An 11,611-nucleotide genomic window follows, 5' to 3' on the forward strand; every position below is an offset into this window, starting at 1 on the left:
ACACTTAGCTCGAGTCCTAAAACAACAACGACAATTCAGCACTTCTACATTGGCCAAATCTTAAGTCAGAAAAGGCTGTTTTCATCTTGTGAAGATGAGTCCAACTTGGCAACCGGAGGGCGCGTTAAATCAAGCAGAGCCTGTGAAAACCTTTATAAAACCTGGCTGATTTTCAGCAGAGAAACATCACACGGCACCTTCCAGGAACCGCAGCAAAAACACACAGGTGGTCATGGTTTCCACGGCATAACACACACACACACCTAAAGATAAGATGATTACCTCAGACGTCGCCAAAGACTGTTGTCCTTAGTCGATTGTTGTACAATGACAATACATGATTTACATGATTAAAGAAGTGTCACTTCACCACCTGGAGCCCATCTGCTGCACACCATTATAAATATTCATCATCAGCCCAATTCACAAAGGCACGAGGAATTAACCTTCACTAAATGCTGTCAATTACAAACTAAATTTGAGGAGTTTAGGCTCCGCTGAGAGCAAATCAAAGGACGTAGACATGTGGCAGCCGACTGTTGGATCTGTCTGCCTGCTTTCTTGGACGGGTCCGAGGCCTCTCAGGTACAGTATGTAACCAGGTGGATCCCAGGTGCTCACTGACATCGCATGAGGTTCTGTTGCTGCACAAATGGAGGGGCACCACCATCTGGGTATCTCATGTATGTTAATGTAATACGTTTCAGTCAGATGTATCAATTCTCTTCTCATAGGGTCAATATGTTGTCAGGGACAACAGAGAGGTTAGTGTCTTTGCAGTGTAGTGGAGGCAGTATCTCCGCCAGTCACGTGAAAGACACCGGTTCGATTCCCCGACGAGGTGCCATTAACTTTGTGTCCAACTAGATTGGTTGTGGGTTTGATCCCTCTATGGCCCAGCTTGATTACACACTGTTTATACATCTGCCTTCCATACAGAAGGTCGTGGGTTCGTGCCCCAGGGGAACCATGTACTTGGTGCTCCAGATCTGCTGTTAACACAACAATTTCCTCAGTGGGATCAATAAAGTTCTCTCTCTTTTTTTTAAAGAAGTCACTTAACGATTTGCTAATCACATGATCATTCCAATCCCAGTTAGTATCGACTCTCCGTGTGTCCTCTCCGTGTCTCCTCTCACACCTCTGTTCTATTGACCGCAGCCTGCGTGTGAAGTGAAGGACAAAAAGTCACACCAACGGTATAAGGCAATATCAGTGAGAGATTCCTGGGTGGTGTGTAAAGTGGATCCACTGGGCTTTGATCCAAGTACATTCTGTGTGCTTTACAAAATGAACAGACGACAACAGAGAGTTAAAGTTGTTCAAGTGCTCTGGAGGAGGAAAGCTTCCGTAACTGTTTTATATTGTTATTATGGTCATTATATGTTATTGAATTTAGGGGAAATTCACCTTTATATCATGCAGAAAGCACACTTAAATGTGTCATAAATAAATAAGACCAAAATGATAACACACCATTATGGGTGAGCCCAAGTCTCTATCTGAGGAAATGAAGGAACTGGTTTGGTTTTCATGGTCATTTAAGGAAAGGGTTCTAACAGGGGAACCCTCTGTTCTGTCCCTGATGATTTGAAGGAGGTTGTCAAAATAAAAGGGTTTTCTTTTGATGCAATGACAGAAATGAGAGAGTGAGTGTGGAGGAAGCTGTATTATAAATCATGATATGAAGTAAAACGACTAGAATTAAACACAGAAGAAGAACAAATCACAGCAACACCGCATGGAACATCTTCACCTAGTATTCAAAGAAAGAGAAATAGGCTCAAAATCTACTGTGGCTCCCCCTGATGAAGGGAAAAAGACAAAAATGATGATGCCTTTTAGCTTTACAGAGGGAGGCCCACGGTGTAGAACGTCTCCCTTTGACTTTTCTATTGCTTTAAACCTCTTCGTAGCCAAAGCTAATTTCCCTTTCTGGTTTTACAGGTGTGCATTTCTCTAAAACATTGACATTAGTTTTCAATTTCACAAACGTAACAGAAGGCAGTGATGTTTACTTACAGCCTCTCCAGCAGTCTGAGGTCTTGGAAAGCTCCTCTCTCGATGACACTGATTTGGTTGTCCTCTAGATGACTATAATGACGGCACATAACGGGAAAAAAGGAAGAAAACACAGTGTCGGTTAGCATCGAGCAGTCAAAAAACTAGACATTTTTAAGGATTTGGAAACACAGCCTGGTCGTTCCCATTACTAGAAAATGTGCCTGAATTCTGGTAGGCATTTCTTCAAAATGTCAGAGTATAAATATCACATTAAGAGACGGCCAGGTGGTGGAGAACATGAATCCAGCAGCAGTTTTCCCCGCTGACCGGCAGGTTCACACCAGAGGAAGAAACAGCAGATAAATCTCATTTTCAGGCCAGTGCAAACAGTGAAATGAGCTGTTGGCCCGAAACAGAGACGTTTTAAACATGGTGAGAGACACTTGCACTTTTAAAAAAAATTGTTGTATAAACAGGCAATCAGCGAGCTGAACAAATGAATCTGCCGTGAAGCAAATGTTAGAGACACGCAGCGCTTACACAAATGTCACCGTCCAGCTCGGCCAAAACAAACAATTAAGCCTCCATCCCTCTTCTCCTCCATCCCTGAATGGATACCATCTCCATTACTTTCCTGCCTTTCCAGTGTTGATCCCAGTTTAACACACTTTCAGCTCTCTCTGGGTGCTGCGCTGTTCTTTCGGGGCAATCTAAGGTTTTCCAGATGGAAGAGGGAAGCGGCGAGAGAACATCTACACAGATATGTGTTTATACTTTGTGTCGGAGGATGTTAAGAGTGACAACTCCAAGGAGGGAGATTTATGGAGGAGAGAGGCTGATGTGAGTGGAGGAGGCAGAGAGAGGGAGGAGGGTGAAAATAAAGAATCCCAGGATGACAGGATAGATTGAGCAAAAGAGATTAAAAAATAGGGACATGGAGCCAAATAAGAGACAAGGAGATGTATCAAAGAGACACTGTCTGGCTCTCACATTTGAACCGCTGTGGCACGACCTTCCTTTAAAAGGCTCTTTTTTTCTTCTTTTTACTCTTTTTAAAGACACTTCACACATGAACTTGTACTACAGCCATGAATCCCTGCTCGTTTAAATCTCATTACACAAACAAGCTGGAAATACACGTGAACAATTTGGAGGCACGAAAACGTATTTAGCCTTAAATGCACTTTTTATTTACATGAAAATGTGGGACTTTTTTACATTTTTACAAACCTCTGGATAAAGATGTTTTGGGACAAATATCGATCAACAAGTTATGTTGATTTTTGAGGGTTTTTTTTCCCGTGTTGCACACCTGATATAATGCTGTATAAGCTGATGGATAATTTCTTTTTTTTTTTTTTTTAGGTTTTTTTTCCTGTGTTGCACACCTGATACAATGCTGTATAAGCTGATGGGTAATTCTTTTTTTTTTTTTTTTTATGTGCAGTCCCACAAGATCTTTGATTGCCTGCCTCTGCGTGGGTGGAACACATTGACGATGTTTTTGCCGCAGAATCCTACAAGATTTTTCACATGACTAAATCAAAATATATTAATCTTAGTCTCATTTTCACTGGTTTTACAAACCCTTTTCCTGTAAATGAAATATTTTTTTTCAGCTTCATTTGTCAACACTACACAGCCTCTCCCCCTCCCACTCATCAGTATGTGAATAACTGAAATATTTAATCCCCTCCCACTCAGTATGTGAATAACTGAAATATTTAAAATACATTCATTTAAAATGAAGCAGGTTTTTATTATTTTTATTTTATTTCATAATTCACAGATGGGATTGTTGAACACCAATCCATGTTGGAGATCCGATTTCTGGGGATGAAGGGAGATTGGGTTCCGACTAAAATCGTGACTTGGAGATTGAAAATTCTGACATGACTTCTTCACTTTTGGAGTTTTGGTTCTAAGTTTCTAAGATTGCAGGTGTGTCTGCTAAATGTGCACAGAGCGCTCACAACACACTTGATTGATTCATTCTGAACGAATGCCAGTTTTCATGCAGAATGTTGCTATTAAAACTGCAAATCTGAAGGCTTCACAACAGGGTTTCTACTCTGCAGCCAGGTGGCTGAGTCGACTCCCTATACACAGGCTTTGATCCCAACAATAAACACATATCATGAGCACGGCCCTGCCTTGAGCCTGGTTTCCATCAATTATAGTCCCGGACTATTAATCCAGCATGTTTCCCTCCAAAATACTGCACATCCTGGAAAAAGTTCAATTAAGACATAACTCTGAGCACGTATGGGCTTTGTTTGTCCAAACGATCTCAAATCAACCTCATGCTGATTCAAGATGAGAGATCACAAGCCAAACACATGGTGATGGGATCAGTGCAGACATATTGTTCAGATGAAATACTGTTTTTGTATTTGTTCGTTATCAGACATCATCATCATCATCAGCAGCAGCAGTTTATCAGACATCATCATCATCATCATCATCAGCAGGGACGATGAAGAGATGACAGCAAACACAACGTTTGCGTTCGTGGGGCGCGGGTAGTTTAATATCTTTTGTATTAAACCATATCAGAGAGTATTGGCTGCCATCATAGAGAGGACAATGACTTCAAACTACCTCATAGAAAACTCTGAGCCTCTCTCTTTGAAGACTCGTCTCCGGGGAGGAGAGGCTTTATGTGTTTACACAAAGAGAAGGTGAAACCACACCTCAGTCAAATGTTGAAAGTTAGACCAGATTTTTTTATTTAGTTCATTTTTTTTTTCAAAATGACTCAAATTCTCCACAACCTAAAGAGTAAAGTAGAAGATGTGTCTGAAGATCGAAGAATCCTCAGAACGCTTGATTTTATGAGCTCAAATATTTATACATGTAAAGTTAGTGTAGCGCCAACAGAGCACAACAACGAAGAATTGCCTTCAGTCGTTTGTAAAACTCCACCACTCACTTCAATGTTTCGCTGTTAAAATTGAATTAAAATGAACTTAAATCAAACCTTTATCTGTAACTGTTTGGTCATGTGACTGTTGGCTTCATCCAGGAACACCTCGCAGCTACCGGCCGTTTCCAGGAAGAACGGTAAAAGCATTTAACTACATGGAAACTTCAAATTTACAGGCCAGTGTGTTTGTGTGAACCTGTTGTGTGTGTGTGTGTGTGTGTGTGTAAAAGGGAGAGAAAAAGACAAAGGGGGAGTTCTAATAACAAAACAGTTAGGGTCAAGGCTATGCTGCTTTTGTCTGTCCTTTCATGTGCACGTGTGTGTGTGTGTGTGTGTGTGTATGGGGCTGAATGTGCACTTTCTCAGCCTCCGCTCTTTCCGAAGCCTCTCCTCCCCATTTCTTTAACAGATTCGGAGTGGTGAAATGTCACAGCAGTTTATCACCAACCACATAAAACAAACTGCCGGCCCACCCCAAACAAACACACTGTCTCACTTGCACACAAACACACACAAACACACACACACACAAATAAAAGGTCCTACTCTGACACTCTCTGTTAATCTGAAATCCTCTCCCTCACAAACACACACACACACACACACTGATAAGAACTCGAACAAAAATTCAACATAAAAACCAAACCTCACTCTGGTCCTTACAAGTAAAGCTACACATACACACATGCGCACACACACGCACGCACACACAGATGCACCAACTTAGGTCCAGTACTCAAAAAAAGGTTTGCGATGGAAGTGTATTTTTATCTGCCTGCTCTGGTTAAAACTGAGTGAGGAGGGAAGCTGCAGGCGGCCAACAGTGATTATAGTTATTACAGTCCTCCTTACACACACACGCACGCACACACACACACACACACACACGCACACACGTGTAGTGGAGCCACTTCACTCAGAAGAAGGAGAGAGCCCTTGAAGTCGTTAGGCCAGCAGAGAGGACACGAGGAGTCACACTCCACGGAGAACAGGCGTGTAGATGTGATGACTAAGACCGGTCGGAGGGACGTGAGTAATGACTCTAACGTCTGACTGGACGGAGGAGGACCAGTTGAAGAATGGACAGCCTCCAGGGCTTAGGCCACAGCTTCAGGAAGGAAACGCTGTCGTTTGGAGATGTGTGTTAACACCTGTGTGTCTCCGTGTCCCCTTTTCAACGTCCTGCACCATGTATCTGAGCATCAAACTTACAGTCACTGCCTGTAGCTGGAGAAGGTTCTAACCTCAATCCCAGGATGGTCTCAACAATAACAGAAGATGATAACATTGTAGCACATGAACACATTGGGATTCAAGCAGAAACAGGAAGTAGAGGAAGACTTCTTATCCTTTTGAAAGATATTTGGACGTGACAGAGTTATTTGAAATACAGTGCAATAACCTGTACAACCACGCAGCTGCATCTGTGGACCAAACAGCTAACTGTAGATCACAAGGTTTTAGATCAACTCCAGGCTGACTCAGACCTTTAGTGGTTCCATAGTGTAGTGGTTAGCAGCCTGTGTGGTTTTTAAATACTTTTTTTTAAATACTCCATTCATTTTTATTAATTTTTCAATAGAACACAACTAGCTTAGCATAACAATACTGCAGCATCAGCAAATAAATAGTATATTGTATATAATATATTGTCATGTTATTTTGGAGATGGAAGAGAAACTGAATATCACACAATTACCAATGCACATCATGGCATCACGTCACTCATTTCTCTGTGTCTTTTGCTGCTTCTCTAACAACGTTTGTGGCCCCGCAGGTTATCATGAGAATGTCAGCTCGCTCTGTCTCTGTTACAGTTTGTTACCTCATAAATTTCCACCAATTACAAACCTCCCACCCCCCTCGGGCCCCAAAAGCCACAACGACCATCATTAAGAAACTAATTAATTTGTATGTTAAATAGCCCTGTTTCCAGCTACAGTGCAGGTCTTGTAGATAAATATAGCATTTGTCTAATTACTCCAGCATGACGGCCTTTTTCTTAATGGGATTCCTCATAAAGTCACAAATATGAGGCGTGAGACTCAACATGGAAAACGTGATTGGGGGAAAGGCCAGTAAAAAGAGTGGAATCAACCTTAGACAATGGAATGACTTACACCTAGCTAACTCTTAACTCATTTGTTGGATCTGGAAAGTTTAAAGCAAGAGGTGCCAAAGAGAAAATCACAGAAAGGAAGAAACTTACAGGATCCGTAGGTTTTTAAGTCCAGAGAAGTCCACCTTGGTGATTCTGGTGATGTTGTTCCTGTTCAAATCCCTGGGAATGGAGAGAGAAGAAGAGAGTTTAGGACAGTTTGACAACATGCATTTATCACAATGTCAATTTTTCAGTCAAGACCCGAACATTTCAATCCGAGTCTGGCCACAGATTTTTTTTTTCTTACAAATGAAATAAACTTAAAGAGGATGGAGCTCATTTGTATGCAGAGCTAAATCCAAATCTAAATCACTTTTGCTTGCGTTAAAGTAACGGTTTGAATCGTCCGCGGTCGTCATCCTGGACCCAAACGCTACAACAATGACTCGAGTGAGGTACAACACACTTGAAGAATGCACTATTGCTTCTAGGAACTGCTAAAAAAGCCAAGGACTAGCGTGGTCGCCCACCGACTGTGTGTGTTGTGTGTGACTCTGTTCCACAGTCGAATTAATGACTGTGGCAGTCGAACAAAGCATGAGAGTACCCTGCAGCAAACCAGGCCACACACATCCAAACAACAAACACGCACAAACAAACACAAATGCTCCTGTTACTCCGGCACCGTGAAATTTCATTCAGACGGAGATTAGGGCTACGGTGATTTATCGAGGAGGAAACTTTCCAGGAAGACAGAATAATAATTAAGTGTGATGAAATTATTTTTTCTCTTTCCATCATAACAGCTTAAAAGCCGATCATGTTTCCTGGCTGTCATTGAATCTGTTTTCACTGCCAGAGCACGGTATGTGTGTATATACTGAAATATGACTGGGTGCGTGAGTGTGTTTTGGTTCCCGTTATGCAGCTATAATGTTTATTGAAACGCTGTCGCACTGGAAGAATTAGGGCAAGGAAAAACACACACAGAGAGAAGAGACGGCAGACAAACATCCCACACAATTTTCTCTCCTATTTCACACAGAGACGCTGCGCACACACACACACACACACATTCATGGACAGATAAACAGCCAGTCTAGTCTCACCCTGGCGGCCTCTGTGTGTGTGTGTGTGTTTTTCATAATACACCTAAACATTTATAAATCTGATTTAAGACCATATTAGGTTTCAAAAGGCTTCCACAGGCTGCCATGGCAGGGAGCACTAATAAGAGCCATACCCTGGTGCAGAGGAGGGCAGCACTTCCTGAAGCCCAGAATGCAGCTCGTGTTCCACGAAGGGGCCTCAGGTTAATGAATAGTGACTGTATCTTGACAAATAAAATAGGAGCTGGGATTTTAAAAAATGATATTACGGCAATTTCCCTACTACAGAAGCTGAGGCTGAAGCTGAGGACTGCACCGTGTCGGCCAATATTTGACCTGATGAAAGAGACTCATCCTGTGAGGTCATGGAAGATCATTGGTCAATAGATGCTAATGTCAAGATTCCCTCAATTTATGATGATGATCACAAAGGTTTTTGTAAAATGGTTCTCCATGACAGTGTTTCACAAACGTTTTTTCTGGCGACCCATATTTTTGAAGTCACAAACTTTCGCGACCCAAGTTAATAAACACTATTCGTAAACTCCTGGGAAACATGATGCGAGACGACCCAAAAAAACCCCAAAACCTCTTCCGACCCATCTAAGGGTTGCGACCCAGTCTATGAGACGTTAAGTCAGTTCCGTAAATTGTGAGAACCTCACTAAATGGCACTGTTCAAGTCATGAACCACCTTTACATTATGTGACATATGCCAAAAGCAAGGTCTGCGGGCCTCTTCCGACCCATCTAAGGGTTGCGACCCAGTCTATGAGACGTTAAGTCAGTTCCGTAAATTGTGAGAACCTCACTAAATGGCACTGTTCAAGTCATGAACCACCTTCACATTATGAGACATATGCCAAAAGCAAGGTCTGCGGGATGAATCTGGCCCGCCACGTCATTTTTTGCGGCCCACCAGGGTTTAACATGCTAATGGATGTCTTAAAATAAAGATCCTTAGTATACTGGTGGTTCCACAGTGTAGCGGTTATCATGTCTGTTGACACATCTGCCTCAGAGGTCGTGGGTTTGAGCCCCACTTAGACTGGTTTAAATGTCTGACCCTGTAGTGATTAAGTTTGTGTATCCCCTCGTGAGTCGGTTCTCCATCATCAACAAGATTTCCATAATGAGAATGTTATCTTTAATCTCAGATGCAATGAAAACAGTATTACAGCATTGGATTACAGTACAGGAGAGATACTGCTTAAAATGGGCTGCGTGTTCATGTGTAAATTATTGAGTATTTCTGCCCATCGTCACTTGATCACAGATCAACATCCTCTCCTCCATTTCCATGTTATCGTCCATTGCTGCACACATTTGGTAACAATCACACTTTTTTTCTTTTTATCTCTCACCTCATTACTCTGTTTCACATCTTTTATTCACCAAGTCCCTCCAGTGTCTATCTGGAGGTCCTTTATAACCTGTGTTCCCACCTTCTATTTTTTTTCTTTCACATTTTGTTCTCCAGCCTTTCTCTCACATCCTATCTCCCACTGTTTCACAGTTGACTAAACACTTTTCCTCAGCCGTCCTCTGTTTTCTTCTCTTCCTCTAATCTTCTCACTTTTATCTCAATCTTTCACTGTTTTTTTTTTTTATCTGATATATTTTTCCAACCCCTAATCGCTCCATCCTTATCTTCATCTCTTCCTTTGTACACAGTGGAAACTTGTGCGCTCACCAGTGAAACTGTAGTCAAACAAACAATCAGGATAAAGGACCAGGTGTTAGTGCTGCTCTACCAGGCTACTCTAAAAAATCACATCCTGAAATCTGAGAACGTCATTGGCATAAACAAAGTACACAGAAGCAAAATAAATAAATAAATAAATAAATATATAGACACACATGCCCATTTCCCCGATGTGATTTGATCAAAGAATTAAAAAAAAAAAGGCCCAAAAGAAAACAGTTGTAAATGGTAGATGTGCTATTGTTGTCTCAAAATAAAAGCAAATAAAAAGCACCTGGCTCTAAACTGTTTATGACTTCTATTCTTCTGGTTAAGGCTTTGATTTTAATGCTGATGATTTGCAGCCCCCTCTCTGTCCACTAGGGTATCCAGCCCAAGGCAGTTCAAATTTAAACCTCTACTTTAAACTGAACAATATATTAGGGATATAATGAAAATAAATGGACAACAAAGCAAATCCAAAGTACACAGAAGTACAAAGACGCCAGTGCTCACAAAAAAAAACAAAGGACTGAACACATGGTAGAGCAGGTGCAGAAAATGAAAATGAAACAATTGGGGAGTCACTTAAGAAAGTGATTGAGATGATCAAATCCTCAATATTTTAAATAATACAGAATCTGGGAAGAAAAGAAACTGGAAACATAGTGAAATCCAATTTGACGGCAGCTGAGGATTTAAGTGGACTAAATTAAATGGGCTACCCTCCTTCCTGCACCTGGTCTGCTGCAGCTTAGAGATCTATCCCACCAAGCAATAAACCAAAGTAAAATTTAACTGACCAGCTGGTGGTCAGATGACTAACAGGGGGCTTTAGTAGAAAAGAAAAGCACTGACCATTGTTTGTTTCCATTAGGAGCACAGCTTAGGTGTGCATGTGTGTGTGCATGTGTGTGTGCGTGTATGTGTGTGTTTGCAACAAGGGGATAAGACAGGAATGCAAACAGCAGGTGTTTAGGGGAATTAATTTACCATTCGACAAGTGAACAAAAGCCACAGAAAGATCCCCACCTGGCCCCACCTTAGACAAGGGAAGTCAGTGACCCATACAGTCTGCCTGTGGACCAGCAAACCAGGGGACTGAATCCGTACCAGTGTCTGAGGAGTGGAAAACCACATCACATGATTGTGGTTACTAATGAGCCAGTATAAAAGGTCAACCTTTGACAAAGCCTTGGTCAGAACTGACCAATTAAGCAATTAACCAATTTGAGCAAAATGAAGCAAAAGCAGGTTTAAATAAATAAACAGTCACCGGATCCTTCCTAAGGTTACAAAAATCAGACACTGACATTGAAAGATGGAGAAAATCAGGACTTTCTTAGCACATTTATAGAAGATGGCAACATCTAACAACGCAGGTCGTAAACCGAGAACCTTCAGTCAAACCTGACTAATGCAGCAGCAGAACAAACACGTTTTACAAGTCGGGTTGAATGGTTGCCAGTAGTTTTGCGAGGTTCTGTCTGGGTTCTGTATTTTCTTCACCCTTGATCTCCGTTTCCCTCCATTTGGGACAACAATGAAAACCAACAATTAAGCAGCGCAAACAGTTTCCTGTCTTTGTTCTCTCCGACTCCGACACTGTGACATTTCCTCTTTTCACTTCTGCGCTCCGTCTATCTCTACTCAACATCCTTATCACTCCATCCTTTCCCTTTCATGCTTTGTTGCTCCACTCCTGATGCTTCATTTCCGAATGCATTCGTTTCCTGCTCTAATCTCCTGCTATTTTCCACGATGCTTGTTCCCCCTTCACTCTCTCA

The 11,611-nt window shown here is 41.8% G+C and overlaps 1 protein-coding gene across 1 annotated transcript in view; it reads right to left on the reverse strand.

Moving 5' to 3' along the window:
- Positions 1-11,611, reverse strand: part of slit3 (slit homolog 3 (Drosophila)) — a 232,868-nt gene that overhangs the window by 206,067 nt on the left and 15,190 nt on the right. The window contains exons 2-3 of the mRNA XM_008326546.3: positions 7,140-7,211; positions 2,023-2,094 (exon numbers count right to left, since the gene is read on the reverse strand). Of these exons, the coding sequence (XP_008324768.2) occupies positions 2,023-2,094; positions 7,140-7,211 (144 nt within the window). The remainder of the gene's footprint in view (positions 1-2,022; positions 2,095-7,139; positions 7,212-11,611) is intronic.

This window comes from Cynoglossus semilaevis, chromosome 15, assembly GCF_000523025.1.
Source record: "Cynoglossus semilaevis isolate Cse_v1.0 chromosome 15, Cse_v1.0, whole genome shotgun sequence".
Taxonomy (NCBI): Eukaryota; Metazoa; Chordata; class Actinopteri; order Pleuronectiformes; family Cynoglossidae; genus Cynoglossus; species Cynoglossus semilaevis.